At 46.8% G+C, this 23,988-nt stretch overlaps 1 protein-coding gene across 1 annotated transcript in view; it reads right to left on the bottom strand.

The window, feature by feature from the left end:
* LOC115125756 (protein diaphanous homolog 1) overlaps positions 1-23,988 on the bottom strand; it is a 46,397-nt gene that overhangs the window by 3,238 nt on the left and 19,171 nt on the right. The window contains exon 9 of the mRNA XM_065018546.1: positions 17,953-18,042. Coding sequence (XP_064874618.1) covers positions 17,953-18,042 — 90 coding nt within the window. The remainder of the gene's footprint in view (positions 1-17,952; positions 18,043-23,988) is intronic.

The raw sequence follows: 23,988 nt of genomic DNA, 5'->3' as shown, positions 1-23,988 counted from the left end.
GGTGTGTGTGTGTGAGAGAGTTTAGAGCAGTCAGTGAGATGCAGTAGTGTATTCTGGAGTTGACCTGGTAGTAAGACTCTGGACACGGATGCAAACACACACACACACACACACACACACACAACCGAGCAGGTCTCCAGCACTAGCTGTGAGTCTGGGGAGGAAGAGGAGGAGAGAGGGATCAGTCAGAGGAAGATGGAGAGATACATTAGCGGTTATGTAATTCAGTCCGTTTCACTTGATCAGTACTCGGCTTCACAGAACTTCATCAATGCTGACGAAAACAGGCAGCCAGGCCTTTAAAGTAGCATCCACCCCAGGGTGTTCAGAACAGAGAGATTTCACAGTCACACACACACTATTTAGACATTATGCAAATGACTCTGATAGAGTGAGAGAAGTACAGATCAGAGCCAGTCCCAGAGACCCAACATGAGAAGAAATTTCAAAGGCTGTCAATTCTGCACCACTCCTCTCCCTCAGGAGAGAGAGAACAGAAAGAGGAAAGAAAGGGGATGATGATTAGAACCACAGTGAGCTAGGGAGAGAGAGGTCAGAATAAAGACTAAACCACTAATCAGAGAATCAGGGAGAGGACACTGGTTTGGGGGTCAGCGAATCAAGGAGAGGACACTGGTTTGGGGGTCGGCGAATCAAAGAGAGGACACTGGTTTGGGGGTCGGCGAATCAGGGAGAGGACACTGGTTTGGGGGTCGGCGAATCAGGGAGAGGGCACTGGTTTGAGGGTCGGCGAATCAGGGAGAGGACACTGGTTTGGGGGTCGGCGAATCAGGGAGAGGTCTGGTTTGGGGGTCGGCGAATCAAAGAGAGGACACAGGTTTGGGGGTCGGCGAATCAGGGAGAGGACACAGGTTTGGGGGTCGGCGAATCAGGGAGAGGACACAGGTTTGGGGGTCGGCGAATCAGGGAGAGGACACAGGTTTGGGGGTCGGCGAATCAGGGAGAGGACACAGGTTTGGGGTCGGCGAATCAGGGAGAGGACACAGGTTTGGGGGTCGGCGAATCAGGGAGAGGACACTGGTTTGGGGGTCGGCGAATCAGGGAGAGGACACTGGTTTGGGGGTCGGCGAATCAGGGAGAGGACACTGGTTTGAGGGTCGGCGAATCAGGGAGAGGACACTGGTTTGGGGGTCGGCGAATCAGGAGAGGTCTGGTTTGGGGGTCGGCGAATCAAAGAGAGGACACTGGTTTGGGGGTCGGCGAATCAGGGAGAGGACACTGGTTTGGGGGTCGGCGAATCAGGGAGAGGACACAGGTTTGGGGGTCGGCGAATCAGGGAGAGGACACAGGTTTGGGGGTCGGCGAATCAGGGAGAGGACACAGGTTTGGGGGTCGGCGAATCAGGGAGAGGACACAGGTTTGGGGGTCGGCGAATCAGGGGAGAGGACACAGGTTCAGGGAGAGGACACAGGTTTGGGGGTCGGCGAATCAGGGAGAGGACACAGGTTTGGGGGTCGGCGAATCAGGGAGAGGACACTGGTTGTTTTGAACGAAATAGAGGATGATATTGGTTAGAAGAGCAGATCAATTCCTGACTGATCAGGACAAAGCCCATCTGTGCTGATAGTAACCTCAACTGCTATCGTAACCAGCTCCTGGTGCTCGTAACCGGCTCCCGGTGCTATCGTAACCGGCTCCTGGTGCTATCGTAACCGGCTCCTGGTGCTATCGTAACCAGCTCCTGGTGCTATCGTAACCAGCTCCTGGTGCTATCGTAACTAGCTCCTGGTGCTATCGTAACTAGCTCCTGGTACTATCGTAACCAGCTCCTGGTGCTATCGTAACTGGTTCTCCAGTCAGAGCTGAGAGGGGAGTTTGGCTCTGGGACTGAAGAGTTCTCTTCCCACCAGGAAATGAGATGTCTAGACAAGAACCCAGCACAATGCCTCAAAAACATGCTGCCTGTGTTCAATTTTGTTTATAACTCTGTGTGTATGTGTGTGTGTGAGAGAGAGGGTGTTCCTGAGTGAGTGAGTGTGTGTGCGTGAGAGGGGAGATGGGGACACAGAGTGGTTTAAAGATCATCTGCGACACATTACACAATATGGGAGTCTTCATAATTACTGACAGATGGGGAAAGTCACTTATTGTGCCAGTGAGAGTTTTCATGTTTGTGTCTGTGTAGAGGTCTATAGTCATGTGTCTGTGTAGAGGTCTATAGTCATGTGTCTGTGTAGAGGTCTATAGTCATGTGTCTGTGTAGAGGTCTATAGTCATGTGTCTGTAGAGGTCTATAGTCATGTGTCTGTAGAGGTCTATAGTCATGTGTCTGTGTAGAGGGAGAGGTCTATAGTCATGTGTCTGTAGAGGTCTATAGTCATGTGTCTGTGTAGAGAGGAGCAGCAGTGTGTCTGGTTATAGAAGCTCCCAGCTGGAGCAGCAGACAGTGTGTCTGGTTATAGAAGCTCCCAGCTGGAGCAGGAGACAGTGTGTCTGGTTATAGAAGTTCCCAACTGGAGCAGCAGACAGTGTGTCTGGTTATAGAAGCTCCCAATTGGAGCAGCAGACAGTGTGTCTGGTTATAGAAGCTCCCAATTGGAGCAGCAGACAGTGTGTCTGGTTATAGAAGCTCCCAGCTGGAGCAGGAGACAGTGTGTCTGGTTATAGAAGCTCCCAACTGGAGCAGCAGACAGTGTGTCTGGTTATAGAAGCTCCCAATTGGAGCAGCAGACAGTGTGTCTGGTTATAGAAGCTCCCAGCTGGAGCAGGAGACAGTGTGTCTGGTTATAGAAGCTCCCAACTGGAGCAGCAGACAGTGTGTCTGGTTATAGAAGCTCCCAGCTGGAGCAGCAGACAGTGTGTCTGGTTATAGAAGCTCCCAACTGGAGCAGCAGACAGTGTGTCTGGTTATAGAAGCTCCCAGCTGGAGCAGCAGACAGTGTGTCTGGTTATAGAAGCTCCATCGCCCTCCCCAGGCAAGACAGGCAATACACTTATTCCCATAACAAACCATTTGTGACAACTGCTCTCAAAGCAGAAAGGGCAGTGTGAGTGAGTGAGTGAGTGAGAGAGAGAAGGGGGTTTCGACTTGTCTAGATGAGGGTTTTGTTGGTCAGTAACTTTTGGAAAGCGTGTGTATTGTTGAGGTGTACAGGGAGCCCTACGGTGATGAGGGAAGGTCTTTTAACATTTACATTTACATTTAAGTCATTTAGCAGACGCTCTTATCCAGAGCGACTTACAAATTGGTGCGTTCACCTTATGACATCCAGTGGAACAGCCACTTTACAAAAGTGCATCTAAATCTTTTAAGGGGGGGGGTGAGAAGGATTACTTTATCCTATCCTAGGTATTCCTTAAAGAGGTGGGGTTTCAGGTGTCTCCGGAAGGTGGTGATTGACTCCGCTGTCCTGGCGTCGTGAGGGAGTTTGTTCCACCATTGGGGGGCCAGAGCAGCGAACAGTTTTGACTGGGCTGAGCGGGAACTGTACTTCCTCAGTGGTAGGGAGGCGAGCAGGCCAGAGGTGGATGAACGCAGTGCCCTTGTTTGGGTGTAGGGCCTGATCAGAGCCTGGAGGTACTGAGGTGCCGTTCCCCTCACAGCTCCGTAGGCAAGCACCATGGTCTTGTAGCGGATGCGAGCTTCAACTGGAAGCCAGTGGAGAGAGTGGAGGAGCGGGGTGACGTGAGAGAACTTGGGAAGGTTGAACACCAGACGGGCTGCGGCGTTCTGGATGAGTTGTAGGGGTTTAATGGCACAGGCAGGGAGCCCAGCCAACAGCGAGTTGCAGTAATCCAGACGGGAGATGACAAGTGCCTGGATTAGGGTGTTGTCCAGGATCACGCCAAGGGGTGTTGTCCAGGGTGTTGTCCAGGATCACGCCAAGGTTCTTAGCGCTCTGGGAGGAGGACACAATGGAGTTGTCAACCGTGATGGCGAGATCATGGAACGGGCAGTCCTTCCCCGGGAGGAAGAGCAGCTCCGTCTTGCCGAGGTTCAGCTTGAGGTGGTGATCCGTCATCCACACTGATATGTCTGCCAGACATGCAGAGATGCGATTCGCCACCTGGTCATCAGAAGGGGGAAAGGAGAAGATTAATTGTGTGTCGTCTGCATAGCAATGATAGGAGAGACCATGTGAGGTTATGACAGAGCCAAGTGACTTGGTGTATAGCGAGAATAGGAGAGGGCCTAGAACAGAGCCCTGGGGACGCCAGTGGTGAGAGCGCGTGGTGAGGAGACAGATTCTCGCCACGCCACCTGGTAGGAGCGACCTGTCAGGTAGGACGCAATCCAAGCGTGGGCCGCGCCGGAGATGCCCAACTCGGAGAGGGTGGAGAGGAGGATCTGATGGTTCACAGTATCGAAGGCAGCCGATAGGTCTAGAAGGATGAGAGCAGAGGAGAGAGAGTTAGCTTTAGCAGTGCGGAGCGCCTCCGTGATACAGAGAAGAGCAGTCTCAGTTGAATGACTAGTCTTGAAACCTGACTGATTTGGATCAAGAAGGTCATTCTGAGAGAGATAGTGGGAGAGCTGGCCAAGGACGGCACGTTCAAGAGTTTTGGAGAGAAAAGAAAGAAGGGATACTGGTCTGTAGTTGTTGACATCGGAGGGATCGAGTGTAGGTTTTTTCAGAAGGGTGCAACTCTCGCTCTCTTGAAGACGGAAGGGACGTAGCCAGCGGTCAGGGATGAGTTGATGAGCGAGGTGGGGTAAGGGAGAAGGTCTCCGGAAATGGTCTGGAGAAGAGAGGAGGGGATAGGGTCAAGCGGGCAGGTTGTTGGGCGGCCGGCCGTCACAAGACGCGAGATTTCATCTGGAGAGAGAGGGAGAAAGAGGTCAGAGCACAGGGTAGGGCAGTGTGAGCAGAACCAGCGGTGTCGTTTGACTTAGCAAACGAGGATCGGATGTCGTCGACCTTCTTTTCAAAATGGTTGACGAAGTCATCTGCAGAGAGGGAGGAGGGGGGAGGGGGAGGAGGATTCAGGAGGGAGGAGAAGGTGGCAAAGAGCTGCCTAGGGTTAGAGGCAGATGCTTGGAATTTAGAGTGGTAGAAAGTGGCTTTAGCAGCAGAGACAGAAGAGGAAAATGTAGAGAGGAGGGAGTGAAAGGATGCCAGGTCCGCAGGGAGGCGAGTTTTCCTCCATTTCCGCTCGGCTGCCCGGAGCCCTGTTCTGTGAGCTCGCAATGAGTCGTCGAGCCACGGAGCGGGAGGGAGGACCGAGCCGGCCTGGAGGATAGGGGACATAGAGAGTCAAAGGATGCAGAAAGGGAGGAGAGGAGGGTTGAGGAGGCAGAATCAGGAGATAGGTTGGAGAAGGTTTGAGCAGAGGGAAGAGATGATAGGATGGAAGAGGAGAGAGTAGCGGGGAGAGAGAGCGAAGGTTGGGACGGCGCGATACCATCCGAGTAGGGGCAGTGTGGGAAGTGTTGGATGAGAGCGAGAGGGAAAAGGAGGTAGTGGTCGGAGACTTGGAGGGGAGTTGCAATGAGGTCAGTGGAAGAACAGCATCTAGTAAAGATGAGGTCGAGCGTATTGCCTGCCTTGTGAGTAGGGGGGGGAAGGTGAGAGGGTGAGGTCAAAAGAGGAGAGGAGTGGAAAGAAGGAGGCAGAGAGGAATGAGTCAAAGGTAGACGTGGGGAGGTTAAAGTCGCCCAGAACTGTGAGAGGTGAGCCGTCCTCAGGAAAGGAGCTTATCAAGGCATCAAGCTCATTGATGAACTCTCCGAGGAACCTGGAGGGCGATAAATGATAAGGATGTTAAGCTTGAAAGGGCTGGTAACTGTGACAGCATGGAATTCAAAGGAGGCGATAGACAGATGGGTAAGGGGAGAAAGAGAGAATGACCACTTGGGAGAGATGAGGATCCCGGTGCCACCACCCCGCTGACCAGAAGCTCTCGGGGTGTGCGAGAACACGTGGGCGGACGAAGAGAGAGCAGTAGGAGTAGCAGTGTTATCTGTGGTGATCCATGTTTCCGTCAGTGCCAAGAAGTCGAGGGACTGGAGGGAGGCATAGGCTGAGATGAACTCTGCCTTGTTGGCCGCAGATCGGCAGTTCCAGAGGCTACCGGAGACCTGGAACTCCACGTGGGTCGTGCGCTGGGACCACCAGATTAGGGTGGCGCGGCCACGCGGTGTGGAGCGTTTGTATGGTCTGTGCAGAGAGGAGAGAACAGGGATAGACAGACACATAGTTGACAGGCTACAGAAGAGGCTACGCTAATGCAAAGGAGATTGGAATGACAAGTGGACTACACGTCTCGAATGTTCAGAAAGTTAAGCTTACGTAGCAAGAATCTTATTGACTAAAATGATTAAAATGATACAGTACTGCTGAAGTAGGCTAGCTGGCAGTGGCTGCGTTGTTGACTTTGTAGGCTAGCTGGCAGTGGCTGCGTTGTTGACACTACACTAATCAAGTCGTTCCGTTGAGTGTGACTGGCTAGCTAGCAGTGTTGATTACGTTACGTTGCGTTAAAAGAACGACAATAGCTGGCTAGCTAACCTAGAAAATCGCTCTAGACTACACAATTATCTTTGATACAAAGACGGCTATGTAGCTAGCTATGTAGCTAGCTACGATCAAACAAATCAAACCGTTGTACTGTAATGAAATGAAATGAAAATGTGATACTACCTGTGGAGCGAAGCGGAATGCGACCGGGTTGTTGAGTGAGGAAGTTCTATTCGGTAGACGTTGGCTAGCTGTTGGCTAGCTAGCAGTGTCTCCTACGTTAAGGACGACAAATAGCTGGCTAGCTAACCTCGGTAAATTAAGATAATCACTCTAAGACTACACACTCTAAACTACACAATTATCTTGGATACGAAGACAGCAATGACAACTATGTAGCTAGCTAACACTACACTAATCAAGTCGTTCAGTTGAGTGTAATAGTTTTTACAGTGCTGCTATTCGGTAGACGGTGGACGTTTCCTAGCTGGCGGGCAGATAGCAGTGTAGACTACGTTAGGACGACGAAATACGATAATTACGCAATTATCTTTGATACAAAGACGGCTATGTAGCTAGCTAAGAAGAAATTGCTAAGATTAGACAAATCAAACCGTTGTACTATAATGAAATGTAATGAAAAGTTATACTACCTGCGGACCGAAGTGCGGATGCGACCACACAACTGACTGGGAGAGACAGGAAGGTCACCCCCCTGTTAAAGGGCAGGCCTGCTGAGGAGAGAGTGTGTCTATTGTGACTGGCTCTTTATGTGTCCATCTATTGTGATTGGTGCTTTGTTATTCGTAATATTTTGTGATTGGTGGTTTAGGGTGGTGTTATGACCTAGCAGATGGGTCTATAGTGATGTTCGCGACGCCTCTTTGTGATGTCACCATTCCTTTAAACACCATCACATGACAGAGGGGAATAGCCAGTAGTTCAAGATTTTAGTCAAAATAGGAAATTTAATCATGTCCTGAGGACGTTGAGAAATGGCGTCAACACCAGCCACTAGGGGCAACAGTGTGTGATATTACCATCAGCAGGCTTGGGTTTTGCTAGGGCTTTGTGGACAGGTAATCCCCTGACTCTGGGTCAGAAGGTTGTGTGTTCAATCTCAGTCGTGGACGTTAGTTTTTTATTTTACCACTATCCTAAACCATAACCCTTATGTTAACCATTCAGAATGAGTGCCTAATCTTAACCATTCAGAATGAGTGCCTAATCTTAACCATTCAGAATGAGTGCCTACTCTTAACCATTCAGAATGAGTGCCTACTCTTAACCATTCAGAATGAGTGCCTACTCTTAACCATTCAGAATGAGTGCCTACTCTTAGACTGTGTGAGACTGTATAAAGTGTGGGTGTATGCGAGTGTGTATATATTTGTATCAGTATTGGTATTTGAGCATATGTCTGCTGGTATGCAGTGTGTGTATGTGTGTATGTGTTGGTATGCAGTGTGTGTATGTGTGGGCCTTGCTTAAAAAGAGCAGTGTAGACAGAGTGAGGGCAGCTGTTGCCCCTCTCCCCTAGAGACAACCAGGCAGACAGAGCTACTGAGTCACAGGTCAGGGGTTAGAGGTCAGTCTCCCCAGTCTGTCTCCTCTCAGCCTCGTGGCTCTCGTTGGAAACAGACTGTTCTGACACCACTCAGCATGAGGCTGGAGCTCTGTGTGTGTGGAATCTAACAGTATGGAAGGTCCTGACACCACTCAGCATGAAGCTGGAGCTCTGTGTGTGTGGAATCTAACAGTATGGAAGTGCCTGACACCACTCAGCATGAGCTCTGTGTGTGTGGAATCTAACAGTATGGAAGGTCCTGACAACACTCAGCATGAGGCTGGAGCTTTGTGTGTGTGGAATCTAACAGTATGGAAGGTCCTGACACCACTCAGCATGAGGCTGGAGCTCTGTGTGTGTGGAATCTAACAGTATGGAAGGTCCTGACACCACTCAGCATGAGGCTGGAGCTTTGTGTGTGTGGAATCTAACAGTATGGGAGAACAGAGGGATGTGAGAGAGAAACTGCCACCAGAATAACAACACAGTAAAAATAAGGTATGGGGGGGGGTTGTTGCTCGTCAGAATGTCAGCCATCTTAAATGTCTGTATTAGAAACAGGATGTGTCTCCCTCTCCTTCTTGTCCAGCCCACTATAAGACGACCTCTGAGTCATTGAACACACACACACACTATCGCGTCCAAACTAATGAGACCAGGGGAGAACCACGTGGATGACTGGAAAATTAGACATAAACAAAGCTCTGATTGGCCTGAATAAACCATAGCTAACCAAAACATTATACATGGAAAACAAGAACAATGGAAACGGGGGGCAGAGTGAGAGAGAGACATGGCGAGAGAGAGACAGGGCGAGAGAGAGACAGACAGAGCGAGAGAGACAGACAGAGCGAGAGAGACAGACAGAGCGAGAGAGAGAGAGCGAGAGAGAGAGAGCGAGAGAGACAGGGCGAGAGAGACAGGGCGAGAGAGACAGGGCGAGAGAGACAGGGCGAGAGAGACAGGGCGAGAGAGACAGGGCGAGAGAGACAGGGCGAGAGAGAAAGAGCAAGATAGACAGGGCAAGAGAGACAGGGCAAGAGAGAGAGCGAGAGAGACAAAGCGAGAGAGAGACAGGGCGAGAGAGAGAGCGAGAGAGACGGCGAGAGAGAGAGAGCGAGAGAGAGACAGGGCGAGAGAGACAAAGCGAGAGAGAGACAGGGCGAGAGAGAGACAGGGCGAGAGAGAGACAGGGCGAGAGAGAGACAGGGCGAGAGAGACAGACAGAGCGAGAGAGACAGACAGAGCGAGACAGACAGAGCGAGAGAGAGAGAGCGAGAGAGAAAGAGCAAGATAGACAGGGCAAGAGAGAGAGCGAGAGAGACAGGGCGAGAGAGACAGGGCGAGAGAGACAAAGCGAGAGAGACAGGGCGAGAGAGAGAGCGAGAGAGACAGGGCGAGAGAGAGAGAGAGCGAGAGAGAGACAGGGCGAGAGAGACAAAGCGAGAGAGAGACAGGGCGAGAGAGACAAAGCGAGAGAGAGACAGGGCGAGAGACAGAGCGAGAGAGAGACAGGGCGAGAGAGAGACAGGGCGAGAGAGAGACAGGGCGAGAGAGAGACAGGGCGAGAGAGAGACAGGGCGAGAGCAGACCGTTTCCTTCTTGTTGCCACAATGTTCTGGTCACTACAGCCAATGGGAACTGATATTGCTTCGGAGCAAAGCTCTACTGCATTAGTGAATATGTCACAGATCCAACACTATTGGTATATAATATATTTGGGTGAACGCTTTGTTTCAATTAAGGATTCTAGCTTTAAGAATCCTCATGATCAAATTCACATGTGTACAGCACCAGAGAGTAGGCTACTTAGAGATGTTTATTAACATGTAACAGAGCAGGAAGGAGAGAAGGATGTTTATTAACATGTAACAGAGCAGGAAGGAGAGAAGAGAGGGATGTTTATTAACATGTAACAAAGCAGGAAGGAGAGAAGAGAGGGATGTTTATTAACATGTAACAGAGCAGGAAGGAGGGAAGAGGGATGTTTATTAACATGTAACAGAGCAGGAAGGAGAGAAGAGAGGGATGTTTATTAACATGTCACAGAGCAGGAAGGAGAGAAGAGAGGGATGTTTATTAACATGTAACAGAGCAGGAAGGAGAGAAGAGGGATGTTTATTAACATGTAACAGAGCAGGAAGGAGAGAAGAGGGATGTTTATTAACATGTAACAGAGCAGGAAGGAGAGAAGAGGGATGTTTATTAACATGTAACAGAGCAGGAAGGAGAGAAGAGAGGGATGTTTATTAACATGTAACAGAGCAGGAAGGAGAGAAGAGAGGGATGTTTATTAACATGTAACAGAGCAGGAAGGAGAGAAGAGCGGGATGTTTATTAACATGTAACAGAGCAGGAAGGAGAGAAGAGAGGGATGTTTATTAACATGTAACAGAGCAGGAAGGAGAAGAGATGGATGTTTATTAACATGTAACAGAGCAGGAAGGAGAGAAGAGAGGGATGTTTATTAACATGTAACAGAGCAGTATTACCACCAGGTATAGACAACCTAGATGAGAAACTATAGAGAATGGTAGCAGACTGTATTACCACCAGGTATAGACAACCTAGATGAAAAACTATAGAGAATGGTAGCAGACTGTATTACCACCAGGTATAGACAACCTAGATGAGAAACTATAGAGAACGGTAGCAGACTGTATTACCACCAGGTATAGACAACCTAGATGAGAAACTATAGAGAACGGTAGCAGACTGTATTACCACCAGGTATAGACAACCTAGATGAGAAACTATAGAGAACGGTAGCAGACTGTATTACCACCAGGTATAGACAACCTAGATGAGAAACTATAGAGAACGGTAGCAGACTGTATTACCACCAGGTATAGACAACCTAGATGAGAAACTATAGAGAACGGTAGCAGACTGTATTACCACCAGGTATAGACAACCTAGATGAGAAACTATAGAGAACGGTAGCAGACTGTATTACCACCAGGTATAGACAACCTAGATGAGAAACTATAGAGAACGGTAGCAGACTGTATTACCACCAGGTATAGACAACCTAGATGAGAAACTATAGAGAACGGTAGCAGACTGTATTACCACCAGGTATAGACAACCTAGATGAGAAACTATAGAGAACGGTAGCAGACTGTATTACCACCAGGTATAGACAACCTAGATGAGAAACTATAGAGAACGGTAGCAGACTGTATTACCACCAGGTATAGACAACCTAGATGAAAAACTATAGAGAACGGTAGCAGACTGTATTACCACCAGGTATAGACAACCTAGATGAGAAACTATAGAAAACGGTAGCAGACTGTATTACCACCAGGTATAGACAACCTAGATGAGAAACTATAGAGAACGGTAGCAGACTGTATTACCACCAGGTATAGACAACCTAGATGAGAAACTATAGAGAACGGTAGCAGACTGTATTACCACCAGGTATAGACAACCTAGATGAGAAACTATAGAGAACGGTAGCAGACTGTATTACCACCAGGTATAGACAACCTAGATGAGAAACTATAGAGAATGGTAGCAGACTGTATTACCACCAGGTATAGACAACCTAGATGAGAAACTATAGAGAACGGTAGCAGACTGTATTACCACCAGGTATAGACAACCTAGATGAGAAACTATAGAGAACGGTAGCAGACTGTATTACCACCAGGTATAGACAACCTAGATGAGAAACTATAGAGAACGGTAGCAGACTGTATTACCACCAGGTATAGACAACCTAGATGAGAAACTATAGAGAACGGTAGCAGACTGTATTACCACCAGGTATAGACAACCTAGATGAGAAACTATAGAGAACGGTAGCTGTATTGTCACATCTTTAACCAAAGCCTAAAAGGCCTGTGTCCACAGGTGTGGAAGGAAGCTAAAGTAACTCCACTACCTAAAAACAGTAAAGCGCTCCAACAGCCACCCAATCAGTTTGATGTTATGAATATATACAATGCAATTTTTCAGAGAACAAGTTATAACTACTGACTTTCAGCAGGGAAGGGCACTCAACTTGTACTGCACTGACTCAGATGACTGATGATTGGCTAAAAGAAATGGCTAATAAGATAATTGGAGCTGTATTGTTAGATTTCAGTGCAGCCTTTGATGTTATTGATCATAAATGTGTAATTTAAAAAACAAACTTGTTATGGCTTTACATCACCTGCCATCGCATTGTTGAGTTACTTATGTTACTTACATAGCTAACATAGCTCTTCAACCTTAGGAGGCTGAAGAAATTTGGCTTGTCACCAAAAGCACTCACAAACTTCTACAGAAGCACAATCGAGAGCATCCTGTTGGGCTGTATCACCGCCTGGTACGGCAACTGCTCCACCCACAACCGTAAGGCTCTCCAGAGGGTAGTGAAGTCTGCACAACGCATCACCGGGGGCAAACTACCTGCCCTCCAGGACACCTATAGCACCCGATGTCACAGGAAGGCCATAAAGATCATCAAGGACAACAACCACCCGAGCCACTGCCTGTTCACCCCGCTACCATCCAGAAGGCGAGGTCAGTACAGGTGCATCAAAGCTGGGACCGAGAGACTGAAAAACAGCTTCTATCTCAAGGCCATCAGACTGTTAAACAGCCACCACTAACATTGAGTGGCTGCTGCCAACATACTGACTCAACTCCAGCCACTTTAATAATGGGAATTGATGGAAATTCATGTAAATATGTATCACTAGCCACTTTAAACAATGCCACTTAATATAATGTTTACATACCCTACATTACTCATCTCATATGTATATGTATATACTGTACTCTATCATCTACTGCATCTTGCCATCTTTATGTAATACATGTATCATTAGCCACTTTAAACTATGCCACTTTATGTTTATATACCCTACATTACTCATCTCATATGTATATACTGTACTCTATACCATCTACTGCATCTTGCCTATGCCGTTCTGTACCATCACTCATTCATGGGGTGGCAGGGTAGCCTAGTGGTTAGAGCGTTGGACTAGTAACCCGGAGGTTGCAAGTTCAAACCCCCGAGCTGATAAGGTACAAATCTGTTGTTCTGCCCCTGAACAGGCAGTTAACCCACTGTTCCTAGGCTGTCTTTGAAAATAAGAATTTGTTCTTAACTGACTTGCCTAGTTAAATAAAGATAAAACACAAAAAAATATATATCTTTATGTACATATTCTTTATCCCTTTACACTTGTGTGTATAAGGTAGTAGTTGTGAGATTACTCGTTGGTTATTACTGCACTGTCGGAACTAGAATCACAAGCATTTCGCTACACTGCTAACATCTGCTAACCATGTGTATGTGACCATTAACATCTGCTAACCATGTATGTGACCATTAACATCTGCTAACCATGTGTATGTGACCATTAACATCTGCTAACCATGTGTATGTGACCATTAACATCTGCTAACCCTGTGTATGTGATGCATTAACATCTGCTAACCATGTGTATGTGACCATTAACATCTGCTAACCATGTGTGTGTGATCATTAACATCTGCTAACCATGTGTGTGTGACCATTAACATCTGCTAACCATGTGTATGTGACCATTAACATCTGCTAACCATGTGTATGTGACCATTAACATCTGCTAACCATGTGTATGTGACCAATAACATCTGCTAACCATGTGTATGTGACCATTAACATCTGCTAACCATGTGTATGTGACCATTAACATCTGCTAACCATGTATGTGACGCATTAACATCTGCTAACCATGTGTATGTGACCATTAACATCTGCTAACCATGTGTATGTGACCATTAACATCTGCTAACCATGTGTATGTGACGCATTAACATCTGCTAACCATGTGTGTGACCAATTAACATCTGCTAACCATGTGTGTGTGACCATTAACATCTGCTAACCATGTGTGTGTGACCATTAACATCTGCTAACCATGTGTGTGTGACCATTAACATCTGCTAACCATGTGTGTGTGACCAATAACATCTGCTAACCATGTGTATGTGACCAATAACATCTGCTAACCATGTGTATGTGACCAATAACATCTGCTAACCATGTGTATGTGACCAATAACATCTGCTAACCATGTGTATGTGTCCATTAACATCTGCTAACCATGTGTATGTGACGCATTAACATCTGCTAACCATGTGTATGTGACCATTAACATCTGCTAACCATGTGTATGTGACCATTAACATCTGCTAACCATGTGTATGTGACCATTAACATCTGCTAACCATGTGTATGTGTCCATTAACATCTGCTAACCATGTGTATGTGACGCATTAACATCTGCTAACCATGTGTGTGTGACCATTAACATCTGCTAACCATGTGTATGTGACCATTAACATCTGCTAACCATGTGTATGTGACCAATAACATCTGCTAACCATGTGTATGTGACCATTAACATCTGCTAACCATGTGTGTGTGACCATTAACATCTGCTAACCATGTGTATGTGACCATTAACATCTGCTAACCATGTGTATGTGACCATTAACATCTGCTAACCATGTGTGTGTGATCATTAACATCTGCTAACCATGTGTGTGTGACCATTAACATCTGCTAACCATGTGTATGTGACCATTAACATCTGCTAACCATGTGTATGTGACCATTAACATCTGCTAACCATGTGTATGTGACCAATAACATCTGCTAACCATGTGTATGTGTCCATTAACATCTGCTAACCATGTGTATGTGACGCATTAACATCTGCTAACCATGTGTATGTGACCATTAACATCTGCTAACCATGTGTATGTGACCATTAACATCTGCTAACCATGTGTATGTGACCAATAACATCTGCTAACCATGTGTATGTGACCAATAACATCTGCTAACCATGTGTATGTGACCATTAACATCTGCTAACCATGTGTATGTGACCATTAACATCTGATAACCATGTGTATGTGACCATTAACATCTGCTAACCCTGTGTATGTGACGCATTAACATCTGCTAACCATGTGTATGTGACCATTAACATCTGCTAACCATGTGTATGTGACCATTAACATCTGCTAACCATGTGTATGTGACCATTAACATCTGCTAACCATGTGTATGTGACCATTAACATCTGCTAACCATGTGTATGTGACCATTAACATCTGCTAACCATGTGTATCTGACAAATACAATTTGATTTGATGCAACTTGGGCAGTTGTTGCCATCCTGTACCTGTCCCACAGGTGTGATTTTCGGATGGACCGATCCTGTGCAGGTGTTTACAGGTGGTCTGCCACTGCGAGGACAACCAACTGTCCATCCTGTCTCCCTGTAGGGCTGTCTTAGGCGTCTCACAGTACAGACATTGCAATGTATTGTCTTGGCCACATCTGCAGTCCTCATGCCTCCTTGCAGCATGCCTAAGGCACATTCACGCAGATGAGCAGGGACCCTGGGCATCTTTCTTTTGGTGTTTTTCAGAGTCAGTAGAAAGGCCTCTTTAGTGTCCTAAGTGTTCATAACTGTAACCTTAATTGCCTACCGTCTGTAAGCTGTTAGTATCTTAAAAACCGTTCCACAGGTGCATGTTCATTAATTGTTTATGGTTCATTGAACAAGCATGGGAAACGGTCTTTAAACCCTTTACAATGATCTGTGAAGTTATTTGGGTTTTGACAAATTATCTTTGAAAGACAGGGTCCTGAAAAAGGGATGTTGATTTTTTTTGCTGAGTTTTTACCAACAGCATTGTATTTGGTTCAAAGCATTCTCTAAGACCTAAATCTCAACTGGAGTTGTGTATAAAGGGTGTGACTGCTCAACAAATTCAAGAAGCTGAACTTCTAGGAGTAACATTGGACATACCCCACCAGACACACTGTACATACCCCACCAGACACACTGTACATACCCCACCAGACACACTGTACATACCCCACCAGACACACTGTACATACACCACCAGACACACAGTACATACCCCACCAGACACACTGTACATACCTCACCAGACACATAGTACATACCCCACCAGACACACTGTACATACCCCACCAGACACACTGTACATACCCCACCAGACACACTGTACATACCCCACCAGACACACTGTACATACCCCACCAGACACACTGTACATACCCCACCAGACACACTGTACATACCCCACCAGACACACTGTACATACCCCACCAGACACACTGTACATACCCCACCAGACACACTGTACATACCCCACCAGACACACAGTACATACCCCACCAGACACACAGTACATACCCCACCAGACACACAGTACATACCCCACCAGACACACAGTACATACCCCACCAGACACACTGTACATACCCCACCAGACACACTGTACATACCCCACCAGACACCCACTAGGGCATACCCCACCAGACACACTGTACATACCCCACCAAACACACTGTACATACCCCACCAGACACACTGTACATACCCCACCAAACACACTGTACATACCCCACCAAACACACTGTACATACCCCACCAGACACACTGTACATACCCCACCAGACACACTGTACATACCCCACCAGACACACTGTACATACCCCACCAGACACACTGTACATACCCCACCAGACACACAGTACATACCCCACCAGACACACAGTACATACCCCACCAGACACACAGTACATACCCCACCAGACACACAGTACATACCCCACCAGACACACTGTACATACCCCACCAGACACACTGTACATACCCCACCAGACACCCACTAGGGCATACCCTATCACTGTACCCCCAAAAACCTGATTTAACACGTTGCTCAGTTGTGTATAGAGCCATGTCATCATGGAATGCTCTGCCACAAGAGGTTGCTATTGCAACAAGCAAGTTTAACTTAAAAAAAAAATTGTATCACTGCGCATCTCCTCTCTCTAAAGATCTACTTTAACTGTATATAAGAATATGAATATAATAGTGTGTAAATTGTATTTTTGTTGCCTCCTGGTGTTTTCATATATATAACTTATTTTATTTATAGTTTTTATTTAGAATGTAATGTAATATGTTATGTTGTTCGTCTAAGTGTTTCGTACTTTGTCATGTATTTGTACGTTTTATGTGGACCCCATGAAGAGTAGCGGCTGCATGTGCCGCAGCTAATGAGGATCTTCAGGAAGTAAACCCGCCAGTGTTTCGGTAAACAGCTGAGGAATGGGCCTGGAGAAATGTAACCACTCTCAAAGTGCTATGGATGCAAGGACTGACCATCCATGATATCAAAATGATAGTTGTAACCATGTTTTGAGGTTATACAATGTGTATACATTTACATTGTTTACAAACATTGGAGTAAAACAAGCTCATATTTGGGGTTCTGATGGGGTACGACAGTTGATATAAACTCATATTTGGGGTACTGATGGGGTACGACAGTTGAAATGAGATCATGGGGAATTTCTAAGTTATGTTCTTGATCACTAGGTTTACATAAATCATTTATACGTAAACAGAAATGAAGGATTCTAGCTTTAAGTGTGTGTGTGTGTGTGTAGCACTAGCAGCTGAAGTGAGTAACTCAATAGGCCAGTAGGCCAGTGAAACAGCAGAGAGAGAGTATCTATGTGGGTGGTGTATCGTCTGGCCTGAGAGAGAGAGGCTGGAGAACAGATCTGAGTGGAAATCAATACAGATCATTTAGACACGCTAAGTGTGAACAGCCCTGCTAGTGCTAGCCCCAGGCTAGTGGTTGTAGACTGGTCCAGGGTTAACAGGGTTTAATGTTGAAGTCATTGTGAAGCCACATATTACAGTGTATTTCTGCCACCCCCATCCCTCTCCTACTGCCCTGCCCTGGCTGGTTCCCTGGAGCAGAGCCCAAACTGGTGTCACGCCCCAGCCCTACAGCCACACAACAGATGGCAGACACACAGGAGAGCAAGCAGGGACTGAAAGAGTGTATCCGCCCAAGTGTGTGTAAGTGAGACAGAGAGACACAGAGACCGAGAGAGCGACAGTGTGTTGTTACCAGCTTGTCGTGGTCCTCTCTTCCTCCTGAAGGCAGCCCCAGACTGCAGCGCCTCCATCAGGTCGTCCATGATACCAGTCTCATCACCCTCTGGACACACATACAGATACACAATCAATATTACATACACAACCTTATAAACCAGAGACATCCAATTCAATTACTGGAGGGGCTATGTCATAAACCCTCAACGTTCCAGAATGGGGTGAACATGCAGCCACATTGGTCAGGGAGAAATCCAAACCAGTCTAATTGGAATGAATGGCAGTAGAGGATTAATCCTGATTTTACTTATGCAAGAAAATAAAAGGCGTGTCATGTATCAGAAATGGTGTAATAGAATTGTCAACCTAAAATATTGTCATATAATTATAAAAATAGTTAAAAGGTTTTTTATTCTGTATAAATAGTCTAAAAAAGTGTAAACAGACTACAGAAGTCTATATTTGTGTGCTATTATATGATACAATATAAGGACTTGCTCCATTTACAACTTATCTAAGTCCATCAACTGATTTTAGCCAGTGTACGGCTGCGATTAAACTCCATTGTTTCAATCGAATGTTGCCATTTTGGCATTTAATAAAAAAAAAAACATGGAATCATTCCTCTAAAACTGTCTGGCTAGCTAACAAACATTACATAAATACATTCTTCCTTCCAATTCAATATCGTATCACAGCACTGGCGAACCCCCCCGGGTTGACCAACTCCCTGACCTTTATCCCATTAGAAGACGGTTCCTGGTCATTCTAGTATTCTATGGTTATAACAACAGAGTCAATACAAAACACACATCCACATTTAGTCTCTCTCTCTCATAATAGACAGAGGACAGATCAGTGGACACAGCACAGCACTGAGTTCTCTCACACACACACACACACACAGACTTAGCGACATCACTAGTCACATGGAACCGGTGGCCCATTAGATACATTAACCTAGTTGGGCGCTGACCCAGTTTAGATACTGCCTAGGCTGCAGGCTACATACATCTAGTAGTACACACACCGTCTACACGTCTATTACACTGAGGCTCAATAAACTGCGATGTTCACCAGGAATGTGTGTGTGGGGAGGATTCAGTGGTACTCAGGCAGATGGTACTCATTATTATCACGGTGAACTGGCTGGGGTTAAAGGTTTAGTTCTTCCCCTCCCCCTCATCCTGTCGCCCCTCCCCCAAACACACTAGTTGAATTGCACTGTAAACCTAGCGGCAGATGGCCCCTGGTCTCGCTTGTCACTTCAGAGAAAGTCTCGCGCGCACACACACACACACACACACACACACACACACACACACACACACACACACACACACACACAGAGAGAGAGAGAGTGCAGTCCCACAACACAGCTCACATACACACCCAAGTGGCCGCGGCACACAACTGCACAGGCAGAAAACAGTCATGCAGTCATGTTTTATTTCTACCCAAAGGAGACTACGTCTGGCACCCATCCACTACCCACTTCCACAAATCACATGCCTGTGTTAAACCTAAACACATCCAGGAAAAATACACACACGCTCTGGAGGAAACGGCCTCTGGGAGGGTGTTAAACTGGGACCTGTTTTATACAGGCAGCATCTAGACAGAGACAGTAGAGGGCTAATGGACTGTCCAGCATCATGATACGGAGCCATACAGGCGTTGGGAATGACTGTTTAATGAATAAGCCAGATTAAACAGGGGACATTTCTTAAAGGTTTCTACAACTGTTTTGCATTAAATCAATTTGAAGTGCTTGCTGATAGTTCATAAACAGACGTTTATTTAATTAACACAGCCATTAAAACAATCAATATGAGAGTGGGTATTGAGTGGTCAAGGTCACTATGGAACACTCTACCCTGCTCCGACACACATGTCCGGGAGTTAAGGACATATGTTGTGTTGATAAGCTGTGTTAGTAATGTAACAGCATTAGAGACAGCAGGAGATAAGCATGACAGAATAGACCCCCCTCCCCCAGCCTGGCATAATTATGTGCAGAACACACAGGTATTACTCTACCACACACCTAACAGCCCCTCCTTCAGCAACAAGAGCTGATCTAGGAGGGCATCTCCATCCTCACTCAGTCATCCTACCCCCCTTTTCTTCATTGTCTCCTGTGGATCCCTTTCTCCTCTGCAGGTCCATGCCCCCCGCTCTGAGGACCAACGCCGTCTAATCCTCCTGGGACATCTGCTGTTCTACAATCTCTCTTACACCCCACCCTCTCTGTCTCCCTCTCACACAGCCTGTAATGTAGAGCCACAGCACCCCTAGTGGTGGCTAACCCCCCTCTCTAAATACACCCCATTTCATGCAGCACTGACACCTAGCTGCAGACCTGGGGAACTATGCAGACCTGGTGCTTGTGAGGAGTATGAACAGGTCTTAGATCAGACCACAGTACAGAACTGTGTGTAGGGTAAAGAGAGAAAATGAGAGAAGCAGGGTTAAGGTCAGTGGGAAGATGATTGTTAGAGAAAGCACTATATAAAGACAGCCCTTGTCTAATAATAACCAACCAGTTTATTGGATCTATTCACAAACACACAGACTAGATGTGTGTGTTGCTTAAATAATAACCCTGAGCTCAAACCTGTATGTACATGTACCCCCCACCCCCACACAGTCAACTATCTAAGCCCTTTCATGGTCAACTATCTAAGCCCTTTCATGGTCAACTATCTAAGCCTTATCTAATGCATGAAAGACTCAACACACTCTCAAAGCTATGAATGGATGGATTGTGTGTGCATGTGTGTTTGCGCATACCCAAACACAGAGCTTTCAATGCATATTGTATTTCCTTCATACATAGTCCACAGTGGTTGACTTGAAATTTAACTACCTTTTTCCTCACACTGCATGGACAAAGTGCTTAGATTGCAGGTAGATACAGTACATTATTGTCCATACGACCTTCTAAAACCCTTTTAAGCTGCAATATGTCACTTTTTGGGCGACCTGACCAAATTCACATAGAATTGTGAGTTATAGATCTGTCATTCTCATTGAAAGCAAGTCCAAGATCTGTTCTATGTATGCTATTTCTATACTTCCGGTGCTAATGTTTGGTTTTTGCATATTTTACTTTGTTTTGGACATCAGCTTTGAACAGCTGAAATTATAATATTTTTGGTTCCTGAAAATATATTTCAGAGTTCAGATGGTACAATGATTCCCTACACTATACATTTGCTAGTTTTTTCACAAACTGAAATTACGGGGAATTATTAGAATTTTAGCAACCAAGAAATGGCATAGAGATTTCAGCATAGTGCACCTTTAAAAAGAAAGACGGGAAAGGATTGAAAGAAAGAGGAAAATAGAGGGAGGAAAGAACAGGCAGCTGGAAAACCTCATCAGGAGAAAGGGACATAATGTGGGTGAAAAAGATGATGCGCACACACATACACACGATAGAGACACACACACGACAGAGACACACACACACACACGACAGAGACACACACACACACACACACACACGACAGAGACACACACACACACACACGACAGACACACACACACACGACAGAGACACACACACATACGACAGAGACACACACACACATACGACAGAGACACACACACATACGACAGAGACACACACACATACGACAGAGACACACACACACATACGACAGAGACACACACACATACGACAGAGACACACACACATACGACAGAGACACACACACACACGACAGAGACACACACACACGACAGAGACACACACACACGACAGAGACACACACCCACGACAGAGACACACACACACGACAGAGACACACACACACGACAGAGACACACACACACGACAGAGACACAGACGACAGAGACACACACGACAGAGACACACACGACAGAGACACACACGACAGACAGACACACACACGACAGACACACACACGACAGACACACACACACACGACAGAGACACACACACGACAGACACACACACATACGACAGAGACACACACACATACGACAGAGACACACACACATACGACAGAGACACACACACACACACACGACAGAGACACACACACACACACACGACAGAGACACACACACACGACAGAGACACACACGACAGAGACACACACGACAGAGACACACACGACAGACACACACACGACAGACACACACACGACAGACACACACACACGACAGAGACACACACACGACAGAGACACACACGACAGAGACACACACACACACACGACAGAGACACACACACACACGACAGAGACACACACACGACAGAAACACACACACGACAGAGACACACACACGCAGAAAAACACACACAGACAGACAGTCACAGACACTGACACACACACACACGACAGAGACACACACAGACACACACTCACAGACACACACTCACAGACACATACGACAGAGACACACACACACACACATACGACAGAGACACACACACACGACAGAGACACACACACACGACAGAGACACACACGACAGAGACACACACGACAGAGACACACACGACAGAGACACACACGACAGAGACACACGACAGAGACACACGACAGAGACACACACGACAGACACACACGACAGACACACACACACGACAGACACACACACGACAGACACACACACGACAGACACACACACGACAGACACACACACACACACGACAGACACACACGACAGACACACACACGACAGAGACACACACGACAGAGACACACACACGACAGAGACACACACACAGGACAGAGACACACACACAGGACAGAGACACACACACACAGGACAGAGACACACACACACACGACAGAGACACACACACACACACGACAGAGACACACACACACACACGACAGACACACACACACACACACACACACGACAGAGACACACACACGACAGAGACACACACACGACAGAGACACACACACGACAGAGACACACACACGACAGAGACACACACACGCAGAAAAACACACACAGACAGACAGTCACAGACACACACACACACTGACACACACACACACACACACACACACGACAGAGACACACACTCACGACAGAGACACACACTCACAGACACACACACTGACACAGACTGACACACACAGACACAGACTGACACACACAGACACAGACTGACACACACAGACACAGACTGACACACACAGACACAGACTGACACACACAGACACAGACTGACACACACAGACACAGACTGACACACACAGACACACACACACAGACACACACACACAGACACACACAGACACACACACACAGACACACACACACAGACACACACACAGACACACACACACAGACACACACAGACACACACACACAGACACACACACAGACACACACTGACACACAGACTGACACACACACACTGACACACACACACACACACACACTGACACACACACTGACACAGACACAGACTGACACACACAGACACACAGACTGACACACAGACTGACACACAGACTGACACACACACACTGACACACACACTGACACACACACTGACACACACACTGACACACACACACACTGACACACACTGACACACACACTGACACACACACTGACACACACACTGACACACACTGACACACACACTGACACACACTGACACACACTGACACACACTGACACACACTGACACACACTGACACACACTGACACACACTGACACACACTGACACACAGCACTGTGGCAGAGAGGAATTGTGATGACTCGAACTGTGAAGTCCCAAGAGAGACAAACTGGAGCCAAAAAGAGGAGGAATGTTCAGAAAGTAGGTCAGAGAGAGGGAGAGGGTGTAGGAAACGAGCAAACATTATTTGTGGTCTGTTTGTACGTGTTTCAGCATGAGGCTGTGTGAGACTGTAAGACAGGATAAGATGGTTGCTATCCCAGTCTTTTTTATGAATCTAATCTGACTCAGAGAGAGAAAACGTGTTTGTGGATTTAAATTCACTATTTCTTGTTCTTCTCGGATATAAATCCCTTGTTCCAACAATG

The sequence above is a fragment of the Oncorhynchus nerka genome, linkage group LG5 (genome assembly GCF_034236695.1).
Source record: "Oncorhynchus nerka isolate Pitt River linkage group LG5, Oner_Uvic_2.0, whole genome shotgun sequence".
NCBI lineage: Eukaryota > Metazoa > Chordata > Actinopteri > Salmoniformes > Salmonidae > Oncorhynchus > Oncorhynchus nerka.
The sequence above is the reverse complement of the archived record's forward strand: the minus strand, read 5'-3'. Positions and strand labels throughout refer to the sequence as shown.